Source organism: Emys orbicularis, chromosome 15 (genome assembly GCF_028017835.1).
Source record: "Emys orbicularis isolate rEmyOrb1 chromosome 15, rEmyOrb1.hap1, whole genome shotgun sequence".
Taxonomy (NCBI): Eukaryota; Metazoa; Chordata; order Testudines; family Emydidae; genus Emys; species Emys orbicularis.
The window spans coordinates 2,407,816-2,425,932 of record NC_088697.1 but is presented as its reverse complement, the minus strand read 5'-3'; the positions used below and the strand labels follow the sequence as shown (position 1 = coordinate 2,425,932).

The 18,117-nt window shown below is 64.7% G+C and overlaps 3 protein-coding genes across 3 annotated transcripts; 1 reads left to right on the top strand and 2 right to left on the bottom strand.

Annotated features, from left to right (window-relative positions):
- Window positions 1-784: 784 nt before the first annotated feature.
- Window positions 785-4,475, bottom strand: LOC135889282 (cytochrome b5 domain-containing protein 1). The gene is made up of 5 exons (XM_065417124.1): window positions 4,305-4,475; window positions 3,555-3,631; window positions 2,515-2,733; window positions 1,711-1,941; window positions 785-958 (listed from the first exon to the last, which is right to left on the bottom strand). The coding sequence occupies exons 1-4, from the start codon at window positions 4,429-4,431 to the stop codon at window positions 1,711-1,713; spliced, it is 654 nt and encodes a 217-aa protein (XP_065273196.1). The 5' UTR covers window positions 4,432-4,475; the 3' UTR covers window positions 785-958.
- A 162-nt stretch (window positions 4,476-4,637) lies between these two features.
- Window positions 4,638-8,729, top strand: NAA38 (N-alpha-acetyltransferase 38, NatC auxiliary subunit). Its single transcript, XM_065417372.1, has 3 exons — window positions 4,638-4,715; window positions 8,054-8,237; window positions 8,472-8,729. The coding sequence occupies exons 1-3, from the start codon at window positions 4,638-4,640 to the stop codon at window positions 8,582-8,584; spliced, it is 375 nt and encodes a 124-aa protein (XP_065273444.1). The 3' UTR covers window positions 8,585-8,729.
- A 2,293-nt stretch (window positions 8,730-11,022) lies between these two features.
- On the bottom strand, window positions 11,023-13,147 carry TMEM88 (transmembrane protein 88). Its single transcript, XM_065417315.1, has 2 exons — window positions 12,884-13,147; window positions 11,023-11,295 (listed from the first exon to the last, which is right to left on the bottom strand). Exons 1-2 carry the CDS (start codon window positions 13,145-13,147, stop codon window positions 11,023-11,025), a joined length of 537 nt encoding a protein of 178 aa, XP_065273387.1.
- Between the last annotated feature and the right edge of the window lie 4,970 nt (window positions 13,148-18,117).

Sequence of the window (18,117 nt, the reverse complement as noted above, 5' to 3'; positions counted from 1 at the left end):
CTGTATACTGTTACCGCCCCTGGGGTGAAGGAACACGGCTGGAGACTGGCAGGGCATAACCTGGAGAGCCCCTCTGAGAGCAGCTGGATTGCAGAATCCCACCCCAAAGCTGAGGGGAGCATGGGGACCCCGGTGTGTGTGGTGGGGGGGAGGGGAAATGGGGCACACTGAGCCCCCGGCAGCGGGGGAGGGAGAAATGGGGGGCAGACAGAGCCTCTGGCACAGAGGAAGGACTGGGGGAGTTGCAGGGGGTCCCTGAAATAGAGGAGGGGGATGCACAAGGAGTTAGTGGGGGGGACAAGGGATACCAGGAGGGTATGCATGGAGCTTGGCCATCAGAAGCTATGAAGTCCGCACCCCCCAGCTGTCAGATCCAGCCCCAGCTGTCAACTGTGACAGCTGCGGGAGAGGGAGAGGGGCTGGGGGTCAGGGATCTCTGGCAAGGCAGCTCAGTGCTGGCAGATGGATGCTCAGCTGCTGCCATCTAGCGGCCAGAGCAGCTCATTACCTGGCACAGTGGGCGAGGCCTGTGGAAGTGGAAGTGCGTAGGGCCCTGGGATCCCAGCACACATCCAGGATCCATAGGTCAGGCCACTAAACAAATCCACGGGCGAGATGGGCTCACGCATCTCATCCGGGGCAGCAGAGAGGGGCCGGGATACTGGGCTAGATGGGCCCACGGGTCTGATTTAAGGTGGCAGGGAAGGGGTGGGTTATTGATAGGTCCTGATGTAGGGTGACAATTCCTACCCCCCCATCCCACAAGAAACGATCATAACGTCAGTATCGTAACAAAGATTTTATTTCCGTTATGAACATGATAAGTTGGTACAAAACAGCCCCACGGTACCAGCACCGCAAACAGTAACCCTGCATCCGACGTGGAATGGGAGCGACCATTTCAGCTCCCGAACCAGGGCCAATCCTTGGAAGAGCGCAGCACTACACTGTCCGGCGCCTAGGACAGAAAGAACACGGAGACCGTGACGCCTCACTCAAGGACCATCGAGAGGTTGTTAAGAGCAACCAAAGGAAATACCTGCGTAGAGAATGAAACTGTCCCGGGGGACTCTCTGCCACAAGATACCGAGCTTAGAGCAGATTCAGCAAAAGAGTCAATATGGATAAATGAGCACATCCTGAATTACCAAATGAGCTTGGGACGGGCTTATAAACCCTAAACTAAGGGGAACGTCTCCCCATGGGCAGGCTATGCCACAAATGTCCACTAGGGAACATCTCACACCTTATTCTGAAGCAATTGGCCACTGCCACAGATGGGATACCAGGCTTGATGGGCACATGGTCCAATACAGTTTGGCTTGTGCTTTGCGTGAGAGTTGGCAATGCTGGGGGTGGGATAAAGGGGGCAGGACGGGATGAAGCCGGGTGTAGGGAACTCTGCGGAGCTTCGTCCTGCTGCCCGCCCCGGCCCAGCAGGGCTGCGCTACAGCCTTTGAGCTCAGAGAATAGGGTTTTCTTTAGCTCAGCTTCGAGAACCGCAAGCGTCTCCGTGCCAAGGTTCCGGGTTCAAGTCCAGCAGACAGAGCGACCCACCCAGCGGTGCTGCATGACGCGAGCAGGTGGAGAATCCAGGAGGAGAACTGAGAGCTGTTTCCCGGCTTGGGTAGAAATCTCCCCAAGGAAAGGGGCAAACGGGTGGCCCTGACCCCGAGCGGCCCTGTTCCCTGGTGGCCCCGCCCCCGTTACCTAGAACTCGGTGAGGTCGTCATTGAAGTACAGCAAGATACCCGGCGTGTACAGGTCGGTGTCCAAGTTCAGCCGGTAGAACTCTGCGTCCTCGTCTGGGATCTTGTTCTGCTCCAGCGTCTTGTCCATGTCCAGGTTGACGCCCTCGTACTTCCAGGTGTAGCTGGCGGCGTGGGTGTTGTGGGGCAGGTAGCGCCGCAGGATTTCCCACATGGACTCCTCCGCGCACACCTGGGGGGGGGCGGCGTTAGAGACTTACCGGTGCTTGGGGGACTGTTGCCTGCTGGACTGACGGGCCCTCGAGCAAATATTTCTTCCCCCAAACCTCCACCCTCACCCCCCAGGTCAACGAAAGCACCATCTCCCCCCCTGCCCCCGGCGCCCCCTGCTGCTCGCAGGGGAGTTTACAGCCTCCCTAACCCAGCGGCACCAGCCTTGCATAAAGTGGCTGCTGGCTCAGACCACCAACTCCCCCGGCTCCGTGTCCCACCCTGACCTGCTTCTTATATCCCTCCTTCCCAGCATGCCTTGCGACCAAGCCCTCTGCCTCAGGGACTACAACTCCCAGAATCCCCCTGCATCTGGGGGAAACGGTGTCATGGCCGGCCTTAAAGGGCCAGCATGCTACCTCATCATGTGTATTTCAGGACAGGAGCGGCCTCTAAATTGATTAGAGACCCCACTTAGCGCCCCCGCCCCCAATGTCCTGGTAACTCAGGGCCCCCCAAATGGTGCGTGAGGATGGCAAGTTTGCCCAGTGTTGCCACTTGAGCCCCCTGCCCCTCGGTGTGAGGCCCAGCTCACCTCCAACACATGCTCCTGCGAGGTCAGGGTGTTGACGATGCGGACACGCCGGGTCTTAGAAGCCAGGATCCCCACCTCATACTTGCTGTCCTTCCACCAGGGCAGCTCGAAGTCGTTCGCCCAGTCGGAGCGGGGCAGCTGGGGCGGGATGTGGATGAAGCGGCCCTGGGGGGTGTAGTACTTGACGCAGCCCGTCAGCGGGTCCACGTGGGTCTGGATCTGAAAGGCAGGTGGCTCCATTATCAGGGTTAAGGGGGGAATCTGGCTGCACCCCCGGCAACTGCCTCCTAGGTCAATCGACGTATTACAGGCAGAAAAGAATCACAAACTTGCTTAAAGCTGATGGGCCTGCTAAGCGCCATAAATGGAAGGAGCAATTAAATACCCCCTTTGCATAGTAAGAGCTGACTAGGAAGCCACCGCCCAAGGCCTGAGAGCCAAAAGGTTTCCCTGCGACTGGGATATGGATTGGTTGCAGTTGTGCCTGTGCAGGGGTGAGGAAGAAAGCTAGGGGAGCCGTGCTGAGGGAGTCAGCAACGAGGCAGAGCTCTTTGGGGCACAGGACTGGCTGGAGAGGCAGGCTTGGGGATTTCTGAGCAAGGAAACTGCCTGCTGTTTGATCCCAGAAAACAGGATTGCACTACGGTCTTTGCCTGCACTACCGAAATCCCTGACCCGCAGCATCCGACGGGAACAACCCTGAACATCGGCTCATGGCTTGGGCGAAGGGGGCAGCCCCAGGATCCCACCAGATCAGCTGGTCCCAGTCCCCACCGACAGCGGATGATGGATCCCAGCCTCCCACTCCCTCAAGAAGAGCCGCCAACAGGAACATGAGTGTGGGGTTCATGGGGGCAGGGGACAGAGGCATCAGACCCTGAAGCCCCAACGGCTGTGGATCAGGACCCATCGGCAGGTCAGAGAGCCACCTCTGGGGCAGGGCCCAGCAGCTGTTTAACCACATCACAACGGTTTCAGACAGGAAGTGAAGGAGAACCCTGCGCCCATTTCGAACGACCCCATGCTCCGCCAGTTCTCACGTCTCTGGTCTTGGGGTTGAACCAGTGGCTAATGTCCTTTCCCGCCGCTTCCAAGATGGGCCTCAGCAAGACGTCCCCTGGGGGAAGACAGAGCCAGGGGTCAGATGGTGTATGCGGTGATGTGGCGGGCATGCATCCGTGTGGGGCCAGGTTCACGTGGGTGGATGGGGGTGCAGTGGAGGGGAATACGGAGGAGTGCCGCAGGGCATTGTGGGGTAGGGGGTCCTGGCCCACCAGTGTGTGTTGGGGGGGGGGTCCCCCAGTGAATGGAAGGATTCTCATTACCCTTGTGCTATAGGGCCAGTAGGTTCAGGTCAGGCTCTGGGGCAAGGAGGGTCTGGGGGGGTCCCCTGTAGTGCACTGTGGGGAGGAGTGCCAGGAGCATTTTGGGGCTTGGGAGACTCTATGAAGGGTGGAGTGAGTATTGTGTGTGTGTGTGGATCTATGGGAGGCGCCCCAGTGAATTGGGGGGTCTATGGGAAGTGCCATAGTGCAATGTGAGGGGGCATATGGGGGTGCCCGATGGACTGTGGGGGGAGTCCAGGAGCAAGCTGCAGTGCATTGTGGGGGTGCCGGGGGTTGTGGCACCACAGTGCATTGTGGGGGTGTCGGGTGGTGGTACCATGATGCAGTGTGTGTGTGTGGGGGGGTGCTCAGGGATGCCGTGGTGCATTGTGGGGGGGTTTGGAGGGGTTGCACAGCGCATTGTGGGGGGCTCAGGGGGCGCCGCGGGGCATTGTGGGTACAGACCCTTGTGCTGCCGGACCAGCGGGCTCAGGTCATACACGCGGCCCAGGTAGGACACCCAGAGGTCCCCGGGCCGCGCGTGCGCAGACACCTCCCGCGGGGTGAAGTAGCGGGGCTGGAACTTCTCCATCGCGCCGCCCGCCGCCCGCGCTGTCAAGGCAACCGCCGCCCGCCCGCGCGGGGCCTGCCGGAACCCGGAACCCTCCCTCACAAAGCACCACGCGCTCGGGCCACGTGACACTGGAGTGCGCGGAGCCTACCGGGTAGCTCCGCCCCCCGCCCCGCGCAAGGGCCGCTGGTCCCGCGCTGCGCTCGCGAGAGCCGGGCGGGGCGGGGATGGCGGCGCCGGCCGGGCAGCGCGAGGAGAACGGGTGCTGCGGCCGCGGCCCGCACGGGGGCGGGGGGAGCCCCGCGGTGAGAGGGCGGGGCCGGGGGTGAGGGGGCGGAGCTGAGAGGGCAGTGGGGGCGGGGCTGGGGATGAGGGGGCGGGGCCGGGAGGGCAGTGCGGGCGGGGCTGGGGTGAGGGGGCGGGGACGGGAGGGCAGTGGGGGCGGGGCTAGGGTGAGGGGGCGGGGCTAGGGTGAGGGGGCGGGGCCGGGGCTGGGAGGACAGTGGGGGCGGGGCTGGGGATGAGGAGGCGGGGCCGGGACGGCAGTGGGGGCGGGGCTGGGGATGAGGAGGCGGGGCCGGGACGGCAGTGGGGGCGGGGCTGGGGGGGACCGGAAGGGCAGTGGGGGCGGGGCTGGGGGGGACCGGAAGGGCAGTGGGGCGCGGCTGGGGATGAGGGGGCGGGGCCGGGAGGGCAGTGGGGGCGGGGCTGGGGGGACCGGAAGGGCAGTCGGGTGGGGCTGGGGATGAGGGAACCGGGAGGGCACTGGGGGCAGGGCTGGGGGGACCGGAAGGGCAGTGGGGCGGGGCTGGGGATGAGGGGGCGGGGCCGGGAGGGCAGTGGGGGCGGGGCTGGGGGGACCGGAAGGGCAGTGGGGCGGGGCTGGGGGGACCGGAAGGGCAGTCGGGTGGGGCTGGGGATGAGGGAACCGGGAGGGCACTGGGGGCGGGGCTGGGGGGACCGGAAGGGCAGTCGGGTGCGGCTGGGGATGAGGGAACCGGGAGGGCAGTGGGGGCGGGGCTGGGGGGGACCGGAAGGGCAGTGGGGGCGGGGCTGGGGGGACCGGAAGGGCAGTCGGGTGGGGCTGGGGATGAGGGAACCGGGAGGGCAGTGGGGGCGGGGCTGGGGGGACCGGAAGGGCAGTGGGGCGGGGCTGGGGGGACCGGAAGGGCAGTCGGGTGGGGCTGGGGATGAGGGAACCGGGAGGGCACTGGGGGCGGGGCTGGGGGGACCGGAAGGGCAGTCGGGTGCGGCTGGGGATGAGGGAACCGGGAGGGCAGTGGGGGCGGGGCTGGGGGGGACCGGAAGGGCAGTGGGGGCGGGGCTGGGGGGACCGGAAGGGCAGTCGGGTGGGGCTGGGGATGAGGGAACCGGGAGGGCACTGGGGGCGGGGCTGGGGGGACCGGAAGGGCAGTGGGGCGGGGCTGGGGGGACCGGAAGGGCAGTCGGGTGCGGCTGGGGATGAGGGAACCGGAAGGGCAGTGGGGCGGGGCTGGGGGGACCGGAAGGGCAGTCGGGTGGGGCTGGGGATGAGGGAACCGGAAGGGCAGTGGGGCGGGGCTGGGGATGAGGGGGCGGGGCCGGGAGGGCAGTGGGGGCGGGGCTGGGGGGACCGGAAGGGCAGTCGGGTGGGGCTGGGGATGAGGGAACCGGGAGGGCACTGGGGGCGGGGCTGGGGGGACCGGAAGGGCAGTGGGGCGGGGCTGGGGGGACCGGAAGGGCAGTGGGGCGGGGCTGGGGATGAGGGAACCGGGAGGGCACTGGGGGCGGGGCTGGGGGGACCGGAAGGGCAGTGGGGCGGGGCTAGGGGGACCGGAAGGGCAGTCGGGTGGGGCTGGGGGGACCGGAAGGGCAGTGGGGCGGGGCTGGGGATGAGGGGGCGGGGCCGGGAGGGCAGTGGGGGCGGGGCTGGGGGGACCGGAAGGGCAGTGGGGCGGGGCTGGGGGGACCGGAAGGGCAGTCGGGTGGGGCTGGGGGGACCGGAAGGGCAGTGGGGCGGGGCTGGGGATGAGGGGGCGGGGCCGGGAGGGCAGTGGGGGCGGGGCTGGGGATGAGGGAACCGGGAGGGCACTGGGGGCGGGGCTGGGGGGACCGGAAGGGCAGTGGGGCGGGGCTGGGGGGACCGGAAGGGCAGTCGGGTGGGGCTGGGGATGAGGGAACCGGGAGGGCAGTGGGGGCGGGGCTGGGGGGACCGGAAGGGCAGTGGGGCGGGGCTGGGGGGACCGGAAGGGCAGTCGGGTGGGGCTGGGGATGAGGGAACCGGGAGGGCACTGGGGGCGGGGCTGGGGGGACCGGAAGGGCAGTCGGGTGCGGCTGGGGATGAGGGAACCGGGAGGGCAGTGGGGGCGGGGCTGGGGGGGACCGGAAGGGCAGTGGGGGCGGGGCTGGGGGGACCGGAAGGGCAGTCGGGTGGGGCTGGGGATGAGGGAACCGGGAGGGCACTGGGGGCGGGGCTGGGGGGACCGGAAGGGCAGTGGGGCGGGGCTGGGGGGACCGGAAGGGCAGTCGGGTGCGGCTGGGGATGAGGGAACCGGAAGGGCAGTGGGGCGGGGCTGGGGGGACCGGAAGGGCAGTCGGGTGGGGCTGGGGATGAGGGAACCGGAAGGGCAGTGGGGCGGGGCTGGGGATGAGGGGGCGGGGCCGGGAGGGCAGTGGGGGCGGGGCTGGGGGGACCGGAAGGGCAGTCGGGTGGGGCTGGGGATGAGGGAACCGGGAGGGCACTGGGGGCGGGGCTGGGGGGACCGGAAGGGCAGTGGGGCGGGGCTGGGGGGACCGGAAGGGCAGTGGGGCGGGGCTGGGGATGAGGGAACCGGGAGGGCACTGGGGGCGGGGCTGGGGGGACCGGAAGGGCAGTGGGGCGGGGCTAGGGGGACCGGAAGGGCAGTCGGGTGGGGCTGGGGGGACCGGAAGGGCAGTGGGGCGGGGCTGGGGATGAGGGGGCGGGGCCGGGAGGGCAGTGGGGGCGGGGCTGGGGGGACCGGAAGGGCAGTGGGGCGGGGCTGGGGGGACCGGAAGGGCAGTCGGGTGGGGCTGGGGGGACCGGAAGGGCAGTGGGGCGGGGCTGGGGATGAGGGGGCGGGGCCGGGAGGGCAGTGGGGGCGGGGCTGGGGATGAGGGAACCGGGAGGGCACTGGGGGCGGGGCTGGGGGGACCGGAAGGGCAGTGGGGCGGGGCTGGGGGGACCGGAAGGGCAGTCGGGTGGGGCTGGGGATGAGGGAACCGGGAGGGCAGTGGGGGCAGGGCTGGGGGGACCGGAAGGGCAGTGGGGCGGGGCTGGGGATGAGGGGGCGGGGCCGGGAGGGCAGTGGGGGCGGGGCTGGGGGGACCGGAAGGGCAGTCGGGTGCGGCTGGGGATGAGGGGCCGGGGCGATGGAGGTGGGGATGGAGCCAAGGCTGGGCGGGCAGTGGGGGCGAAGTTGGGGGCTGGTTCATGGGGGTCAGTGGGGCTCTGGGGCTGTAGGGAACTGGGCTGGAAGTTACTAGGTCCCTGGCCTATGGAGTGCGGGGGAGGGTCGGGGCGCCAGGAGGTCAGTGGGCGCTCAGGAGGCGGGGGAGGGTAGACGTGCCAGGTGCGGGGCACGGGGGCCCCAGAACCTTTCGGGGTCTCTGGGCCTGGCGGTGCTGAGCTCCCCTCTCCCCCCAGGACTCGGACGGGGAGGCGCCCGACTCCCCCTACGCCCGCGCCCGCCACAAGCTGGAGACGCTGCTCAACAGGAACATGCGGATCCGCATGACGGATGGACGGACGCTCGTCGGCTGCTTCCTCTGCACCGACCGTGACTGCAACGTCATCCTGGGCTCCGCGCAGGAGTACCTCAAAGCCAGCGGTGCGCCGGATGCCAGGGTTTCCCCGCTGGGGGGTGGGAGGGCTGGGAGCCAGGACTCCTGGGTTCTCTCCCCGACTCTGGGAGGGGAGTGGGGGCTGGTGGTTGGAGCAGGGGGGTCTGGGAGTCAGGACTCCTGGGTTCTCTCCCCGGCTCTGGGTGGGGAGTGGGGGGCTGGTGGTTGGAGCAGGGGGGCTGGGCAGGGAGTGACTGTCTGACCCCCCCTCTCGTCCCCAGACTCCTTTGCGGCCAGCGAGCCGCGCGTGCTGGGCCTGGCCATGGTCCCCGGCCACCACATCGTCTCCATCGAGGTGGAGCTGGAGAACCTGGGCAACCCCCAATACCTGTGAGACGCGCCCGGCGCAGGGACCTGCCCACGGGGCGCAGCCGGGCACCGGGACGGGCAGCCGGGCCTCGCTCTGCGCATTAAACCTGGGGGGACCCCGTGCAGCCGCCGCGACCTCCTTTGTGCCACGCGGGTCTCGGCGTCACAGCCCGGAAACAAGCCGGTTCCTTCACTCTGCCCCTCACTCCCGACCCACAGCCCCTGCCCCCCAGCCCTGCCAGCGCCTCTCACTCCCGACCCGCAGCCCCTGCCCCCCCCAGCCCTGCCAGCGCCCCATACTCCCAACCCCCTGCCCCCTAGCCCTGCCAGCGCCCCTCACTCCCGACCCGCAGCTCCTGCCCCCCAGACTTGCCCCCCCCCAGTCCTGCCGGTGCCCCTCACTCCCGCTTCGCAGCCCCTGCCCCCCCAAGCCCTGCTGGTGCCCCTCACTCCCGACCCGCAGCCCCTGCCAGCCCAGCCCTGCCCCCACCCCACCCCTGCCGGTGCCCCCCCACTCCCGACCCACAGCCCCCTGCCCCCCAGCCCCTGCCGGTGCTCCTCAGTCCTGCCAGTGCCCCTCACTCCCGACCCGCAGCTCCTGCCCCCCAGACTTGCCCCCCCCAGTCCTGCCGGTGCCCCTCACTCCCGCTTCGCAGCCCCTGCCCCCCCAAGCCCTGCTGGTGCCCCTCACTCCCGACCCGCAGCCCCTGCCAGCCCAGCCCTGCCCCCCCCCGAACTCTGCCGGTGCCCCTCACTCCCGACCCGCTGCCCCCTGCTAACCCAGCCCTGCCCCCCCCAGCTCTGCCGCTGCCCCCTCACTCCCAACCCGTAGCCCCCTGCTAGCCCAGCCCTGGCCCCCCAAGCTCTGCCAGTGCCCCTCACTCCCGACCCGCAGCCCCTCCTGATTTGTTTCCCCTGCTCCCCCCTCTCCCCAGTAGCACTGTTAACCCCTTCCTGGCCATTGCTGCCCCTGCAGTCCAGGGCTGGGGGACCCCGCTGCTGGCTCCCCAGCTTGGTGGCCTCGGGCCAGGCCTGGCCCCCAGCCCAGCACCTGCTGTTCCCATCAGCGCCGAACAATGGGCCGCTCTGTGCCCCCGGCCTGCCCTTCCCCTGCCGCAGGATGCGCCCCGGGGGAGCCGCTTATCTTATCCCCAGCTGCTTCCCATGTTCCCTGCAGTGACGCCAGCCCCGCCCCCCCCCCTCCCCCGCCAGCCGGCCTGCTCGAAAACATGCCGAGCGGGGACTGGAGCCTGGACGCCTGGGTTCACTCCCCGGCTCTGGGAGGGGAGTGGGGGCTGGTGGGTTAGAACGGGGGGGGGGGGGGGCGCCGGGAGCCAGGACTCCTGGGTTCTCTCCCTGGCTCTGTCACTGATTTTCTGTTGCTTTGGGCACCCATCACTTCCCTCCCCCTCCGCCTCCCTCTCCCCGCTCCTGGCCCCATCTCACCCCAGTCCCTTGTCCCCTCCGCTGGCAGGTTCCCCGTCCTCGGACCTGACCCCTGACCCCCCAGCGGGGGCAGGGCTGCGCGTCCGTGGGTTGCAGGCCCCCTGGGTGGTTCCGGCCCCGACCCCAGCGCCTGGGCCCTGCCTCTGCTCCCTCCAGCCATGGAAAACTTGAGTGTGTTTCCCCGGCGGCTGTTTGCCGTGGAGCCGGGCCAGCCCCCGAGCGGAAGGGCAGGCGGGGGTCAGGGAACGGCCATGGGGGGCTGGGGGGGCGAGGCCGGCGGCAGAGGGTCTGGGCAGCGCCCGGCCCAACGGAGTCCCCGGGGAATAGGGGGGAACCTGCTGGCAGATATCCTGTGGCAGGGAGTTCCACAGGCCCAGCCTGCCTGCCCCCATGGTGGGGGGCAGAAGGGGAACCTACAGCAGATGGGGGGGAGCTCCCCATGGCTGGACCTGAGGGTGGGGGGGTGCCCCCTCCCTTGAGTGACACACAAACATTGGCGGGGGGAGAGAGGAATGAACCTGCTGGATAGAAAAGGATTTTTATTGATAATAAAATGACCCCCCACACATCTGCTTCGTTTGAAGGCCCCACTGCAGCCACCCTAGCCTGCCCATCACCCTCAGCCCCCCACCCCATCCAGCTCAGACCCAGCCCCGCCCCTCCACCCCAAACCAGTCCAGTCCCAGAGACCAACAGCCCCCCCAATCCAGACCCACAGCCCTCCCTAGATTGCCCCTAACAGCCCCTCCCCCAAACCCCAGGCGCAAACGCTGGCCCCCCAACACATTCCCCCCCCCCCCCGAAGCAGCCAGCGGCAGAACGAGGGGGTGTCGCTCACCCCAAACCAGCAGCGATTCCCCTGCCCCCCCAGTCTCCTTGGGGTGTCAGCGCCAAGGGGGGGTCCCCCCAGGCTGCATCTTGCAGGGTGCTCCTCGTTCGCTGTGGGGAGTGGCAGCAGGGCGCCCTCCGGTGTCTCTCGCCTGTGGGGGGGGTCACAGCAGGGCTCTCCGGGCCCCCTCACACCCAGACCTTGTCCCCCGGGGCGTGCGCACGGGCCCGGGGGCAGCACCAGGCCGCCTGGTGGTAGCGGCCGGCGGGCAGGTGCCGGTAGACGGCCAGGCTGTAGGGCAGCAGGCAGTAGCCCAGCTGGAGCCGCCGGGCCAGCCGGACGAAGGCGGCCAGGCCCAGCACCAGGAGCGGCAGCAGCAAGGTGAAGCCGAGCACGAGCAGGGCCGTGGCACCAGCGTCGTGAAGATGGGCCTCGCACGGGGCCACCTGGGCATGCAGGAACTGCCAGGGGGAAGGGGAAAGAGTCAGTGCGTGTGCGACAGGCATGCAAACCAGCCCTGGGTCAGTGTCTGCCCTTGCACGTTTCAGAGCTGGCAGCCGTGCATGCACGCCTGCCGCCAGGGGCTGGCACATGCATGCATGAACGTGCAAAGAGCGGCGCCCTCTTGCCCCCATGGCTTGCACACGCATGGGCACTGAGCGCTTGCACAATTGTATGCAGGTGAGGCTTGCCCTTTGCACGCACATGTGCAGAGGCCTGCACCGCCAGGCAGGGTCCTACTCTCACACACCCTCCGGGCATCACACGTGCAAAGGGACTCGCACGCCGTGTAACTACAGTTCCCCACACGCGTGTGCAACCAGCGTGCAGGAACAGGGGCCGATGTGCAAACACACACACCCGCTGTCTAAGCTCCCCTCACCAAATGCCTGAATGGGTAGCAGCCCCCCCGCCTCCCTTTGTCAGGACTGATCACACTGGGGGGGTCGGCACCAGGAGGCGCTGGCTGCGCCGGGACGGGCTGCCCCGGCCCCATGGGGTTATCGGCCACAACCAGACCCCCGGTCTGCACTTCGTCAGCTGTCAGGCGGGATCGGGGCGGGGGAGGGGAATGGCAGGACGCCTGGGTTCTCTCCCTGGCTCCGGGGCCCGGTGGGGGCTAGTGGGAGCAGGGGGGAGTGGGAGCTGCTTGTCTCAACCCCCCCAGCCCGCCACTGCATTTCAGCCGCACCATCTCCCCCCCGGCCCCATTTCTGGGGCTGCTGGGAATTTAACATTCCTGCAGGGGGCCTGGGCTGGGACCACCCAGAGCATCCGGCAGCTCCATGGGGTGGGGGGGCCAACCCCCCGCAGGAATCCAAGGGCAGCGATATCGTCCCTCCCCGCAGCTCTGCCGGTGCCCCTCACTCCCAACCCGCATTCCCTGCCAGCCCAGCCCTGCCCCCCTCAACTCTGCCGGTGCCCCTCACTCCCAACCCACAGCCCCTGCCAGCCCAGCTCTGCCGGTGCCCCTCACTGCCGACCCGCAGCCCCTGCTAGCCCGGCCCTGCCCCCCAGCTCTGCCGGTGCCCCTCACTGCCGACCCGCAGCCCCTGCTAGCCCGGCCCTGCCCCCCAGCTCTGCCGGTGCCCCTCACTCCCGACCCGCAGCCCCTGCTAGCCCGGCCCTGCCCCCCAGCTCTGCCGGTGCCCCTCACTCCCGACCCGCAGCCCCTGCTAGCCCGGCCCTGCCCCCCAGCTCTGCCGGTGCCCCTCACTCCCGACCCGCAGCCCCTGCTAGCCCGGCCCTGCCCCCCAGCTCTGCCGGTGCCCCTCACTCCTGACCCGCAGCCCCCTGCCAGCCCTGTTCTGTGGGGGGCCCCGAGAGTCTCACGTTGGAGGGGCCCTGGGGGGGTCAGAAAGGGGTGGCTCTATGGTGGGTTGTGGGGGGGTAAGGGGGCACAGAGGGGAGAGGGCTCTGGTGGGTTGTGGGGGGGTAAGGGGCACAGAGGGGAGTTGTGGGGGGCACAGAGAGTGGCTCTGAGGCGCACAGAGGGGAGGGGGCTCTGGTGGGTTGTGGGGGGCACAGAAGGGGGCTCGGGGAGCTCACCTTGGAGTGGCAGAGGAAGCCCAGCCCCAGCGCGGTCCCCGCGGGCAGCAGCGCGGCCGCGCAGACCAGGGTGCAGAGCAGCGCGCAGAGCGCCGCGGCCAGCAGGTTGTGCGCGCTCAGCAGGACGGCGCAGGCCAGACAGTCCAGCGCCCCGCGCAGCTCCGGCTCCGGGCCCCCCGCGCCGTACGGGGGCGGCGGCACCGGGCTGCCCCCCTGCGCCCCGCCGGGCTCCTCCCGCCCGCTCGCCGCCAGGGAGCAGGACATGGCCGGGGGGTCCCTGCGCGGGCGCTGCGCGCTGCCCTTTATAGCGCCCGCGGGCGGCCCGGCCCCTCCCCCGCCGCGTCTGCCCGGCCCCCGCCCCCCCCCCCATCCAGGGGGCAGCAGTGGAGGGGTTGGGGGGGCGAGTCCTGGAACAAGAGGCGAGGGCGGGGGTGATTTTCCTGGCTTTGCTGCCTGGCTCATTCCCCTCCCCCCCTCACCTCCCCCGCCCCATGTGCAAAGGGGGGGCAGGAATTTGTCCTGCTCAGATTCCAAGGATGCTTCTAATTGATCCGCTGCCTGTCACCTCTTCCCCTCAGCCCCCTCCCCCCCAGCCCTGTGCCCCCCCCCCCAGCTCTGCCGGTGCCCCTCACTCCCGACCCGCAGCCCCCACCAGCCCTGCCGGTGCCCCTCACTCCCAACCCGCAGCCCCTGCTAGCCCAGTCCTGCCCCTCCACTCTGCCGGTGCCCCTTACTCCTGACCCGCAGCCCCTGCTAGCCCAGCCCTGCCCCACCCCAGCCCTGCCGGTGCCCCTCACTCCCGACCCACAGCCCCCTGCTAGCCCAGCCCTGCCGGTGCCCCTCACTCCCGACCCACAGCCCCCTGCTAGCCCAGCCCTGCCGGTGCCTCTCACTCCCGACCCACAGCCCCGTGCTAGCCCAGCCCCCCAGCTCTGCCGGCGCCCCTCACTCCCAACCCACAGCCCCCTGCCAGCCCAGCCCAGCCCTGCCCCCCCAGCTCTGCCGGTGCCCCTCACTCCCGACCCACAGCCCCTGCTAGCCCAGTCCTGCCCCTCCATTCTGCCGGTGCCCCTCACTCCTGACCCGCGGCCCCTGCTAGCCCTGCTATACTAACTAAAAATAAAAGTAAAAATAAAGTTACTTTGTTTTCTATGATTAGTGTTGTGTGCAGGGGGAGGGACCCACGCAGGAAAACCGCTTGACCCACGAAGGCTCAGGCTCAATCTGGCACTGACCTGTGTCCGCTCAAGAGAGATCTTGGAGTCACTGTGGATAGTTCTCTGAAAACATCTGCTCAATGTGCAGCAGCGTCAAAAAAGCGAACAGAACGTTGGGAATCATTAGGCAAGGGATAGATAATAAGGCAGAAAATATCCTATTGCCTCTATATAAATCCATGGGACGCCCACACCTTGAATACTGTGTGCAGATGTGGTCGCCCCAGCTCAAACAAGATATATTGGAATTGGAAAAGGTTCAGAAAAGGTCAACAACAATTATTAGGGGTCTGGAACGGCTTCCGCATGAGGAGAGATGAATAAAACTGGGACTTTTCAGCTTGGAAAAGAGATGGCGAAGGGGGGATAGTACAGAAGTTTATAAAATCATGACGGGTGTGGAGAAAGTAAATAAGGAAGTGTTATTTCCTCCTTCTCATAACACAAGAACGAGGGGTCACCAAATGAAATGAATAGGCAGCAGGTTGAAAACAAACAAAAGGAAGTATCTCTTCACACAACGCACAGTCAAACTGTGGAACTCCTCACCAGAGGATGTCGCGAAGGCCAAAACTATAACAGGGGTCAAAAAAGAACTAGAGAAGTTCATGGAGAATGGGTCCATCAATGGCTATTTGCCAGGATGGGCAGGGATGGTGTCCCTCGCCTCTGTTTGCCAGACGCTTGGAATGGGCGACAGGGGATGGATCACTCGATGGTTCCCTGTTCTGTTCACTCCCTCTGGGGCACCTGGCATTGGCCACTGGACCTTTGATCTGACCCAATATGGCCGAACTTATGATCTTATGGCAGTCATGGGCAGTTATTGCTTTAATGATGCCGGGGTAGTTTCAGGTCAGAAGATCCACTTGATCATCCCCTCTGACCGCCCGGGATTTCCTCCCCACGTAACCACAGTCCCCACTGGAGATACTCCGGGGACGGAGCCCTGGGATCCTTTCTGTGGCTTCTTCTCCGCCCCCCTCACCACTTTTTTCCACTGGGCCCAGTGCTGCTCTCAGCTGTGAAGTGGATTCATAGATTCATTAGTAGGGTTTGGCCAAAGCATCTTCCGGGAAATGTTTGATTTGAAGCCACCAAGAGACGGCGAAGACCACGTCACGGCCCAGAGACTTATCGCCCAGCTCCTGAGCTTTGGAGCGTCAACGAAGAAACTCGCCGTTCCGTTTGGAACAAAAAGCAACGAGGCCTTTTCTGTATCTCTGTGAGTTAATTTAATCTTTTTTACATTTACAAAATAAGATTTTTTTTTCCTTTGTCGCCTTACAGTACAGTATAATCCAGGAGGACCCAGACTTCCGCTTGTTTCGTTCAGTGTGTTGGCGAGATGCTGGGATAGGAGGGGGGATTTTCTACAAGGGGAGGGGAAAAGGGACAAGATTCCTCAAAAGGAAATGAACAGAAGTCCCGATCGCACAGTGATTATGGAATTCAGCACCATGAAAAGAGGCAAAAGACTAGAACAAAAAACCCCGTCTCACGATGCCGGGGACGGGCCGAGCTTAACATTAAAAACCAAAAAAAACCGAACGAAAAAATTCCGGCGAGAAACAGACAAATACACACGATTAAAAAAAAAAAAAGGACATTTAAAAAAACAACCCCCGAATGTTCAAATCAACCCCTCAATAGCAACCAATAAATAGAGAAATCATTACAAAAATGATGTATAAATAAAAAAAAATACACAACAACAGAGGACAATTTACAAATTGCAAAAATCTGAGGCCTGGAGGTAAAAAAAAAACAAAAAAGAAGAAGCACCCGACGTGTTTCTGGTTTCAAAACAAGTGAGAAGTGGAGAGGTGAAACCTGGCCGGCGGGGGGAGTTAAGGCAGATTTCTGTCCTGCCGTCCTGGCTCAGTTTCTGTGGATGACCTGAGAGAAGTGTAAATCACGGCTGCGATTGTACGAAACGCTTAACCCAGGGGAAGGCAGCTCCCGGGCGCAGGGTTCCCGCGAAGTCCTGCGCACAGGGCTGGAATCCGAGCACGGTTCCTTGCTCCCCCTTTGCACCATCGTTCGCACAATCGGAGACCCAAGCCGGCGGGAATTGGCTCCTTCACATGAGTTCAGAAGAGAAAAAAAAAGCAAGCCAGGAACACATCGAATAAAAAGACTCCCAAACCAAGCGGCCAGGATATCAGAAAGCAAAGAAGAGTGAGTATCAAACCACGCATGCCCACACAAACCGCCCGCCCCGCGCCAATATATATATAAACCAATGTACAATCTCCCACGGCCACAAACGCACAAAGAGGAAACAAAGGGAAATTCCTGCGTAAAAAACCCGTATTTTTTTTGTTGGTGGTTGGTTGTGTTTTTTTGTTGGTTGTTTTTTTTTTTTGCTTAATTTGCTGACGAGAAAAATGTAAAAAGACGACAAAAAAAAAACAACAACCCAACCCCCTTTCCCCGCTGCTGCCAGTTTCTCAGCCCCCCACCCCGCCACCCGCCCCGCTTCTGCAAAACGAACGAGTTAATGCTCCAAGAGATTCTGGCTGAGCTCCAGTCCGTGTTCTCCTGCGTGCGGCCAATCTCCTGTCCCCGGTTGAAGGCCGGCGTGTGTCTGTCAGGGAACCGCCCGGAGGGCTCTGCCGGCCCCTCCGAGCTGCCCAGGATCCACGTTTGTCCTTTTCCCGTCTCGTGGGCGGGATTTTCTCTTCTTTTTTTTTTTTTTTTTGTGGTTTTTATTATTTTCAAAAAAAAAAAAAAAAAATATTTTTTTTTAAAAGTTTCCCCGTCTCCCCCAAAGGTCATTTTCAAGAATAAATTAAAAAGTTCATTTGTTTGAGTTTCTGTATTCACAGGCTGCTTGCAGATTCGCTCCTCGGATCACGCAGAAGATTGGCTGCTTCTGGGGCTCCGCCCCCTCCCCCTCGTTTCAACAGCAAAGCTGATTGGGCCGGAGCGGTTCCGGTGTAAACAAGAGCTTGTCTGCGATTGGCCACTGGGACAGGCGGTGCCGAGATGTCCCCTCCTTTCCCCAGCGGGGCAGGGGGGCACCGGGGAAGGGGGAGCTGATTCCTGTCTCTGCCCAGGAAGTACCTGGGTGAGGTCTGGCTCATCTGGAGCTGGGGGATCCAGCCTGCAGGTGGGAAGGAAAGAAAGGGTTAATGGGACCCAGGAGTCCTGTGGGTGGGAGCAGGGCACTCCCTCCCCCCAATACCTATCTATCTATCTCAGGGGTAGGCAACCTATGGCACTCGTGCCGAAGGCAGCACGCAAGCTGATTTTCAGTGGCACTCACACTGCCTGGGTCCTGGCCACCAGTCCGGGGGGCTCTGCATTTTAATTTAATTTTAAATGAAGCTTCTTAAACATTTTAAAAACCTTATTTACTTTACATACAACAATAGTTTAGTTATATATTATAGACTTAAAGCAAGAGACCTTCTAAAAACGTTAAAATGTATTACTGGCCCGCGAAACCTTCAATTAGAGTGGATAAATGAAGACTCGGCACACCACTTCTGAAAGGTTGCTGACCCCTGATCTATCTCATAGAACTGGAAGGGCCCTCAAAAGGTCATCGAGTCCAGCCCCCTGCCTTCACTAGCAGGACCAAGTACTGATTTTTGCCCCAGATCCCTAAGTGGCCCCCTTGAGGATTGAACTCACAACCCTGGGTTTAGCAGGCCAATTCTGAAACCACTGAGCTATCCCTTCCCCACCCCACCTTTACGTTTACTCCTGGGGGAATTCTGCACCACTGCGCATGCGCAGAATTCATCTGCCACGCAGAATTCCCCCCCCGCCCCCCCGCAGAAAAAACATTCTGCCTTAAAGGTGCTGCAGTCAGCCCTTTTGCCCACCAGGGGCTGCTGTGGCACAAGAACAGAGAGCAGCTGCTCCCAGGAGGGAGCAGGCCCAGCTGCCGATAGGGAAGAGAAAGAGGATGCCTTCTTCACAGCGCCCTGCTTCTGGGCCAGGTCAGGAGACAGGTGATATGGGGGGACGGACAACATGGGGCACATGGGGCTGCTGGGGTCACAG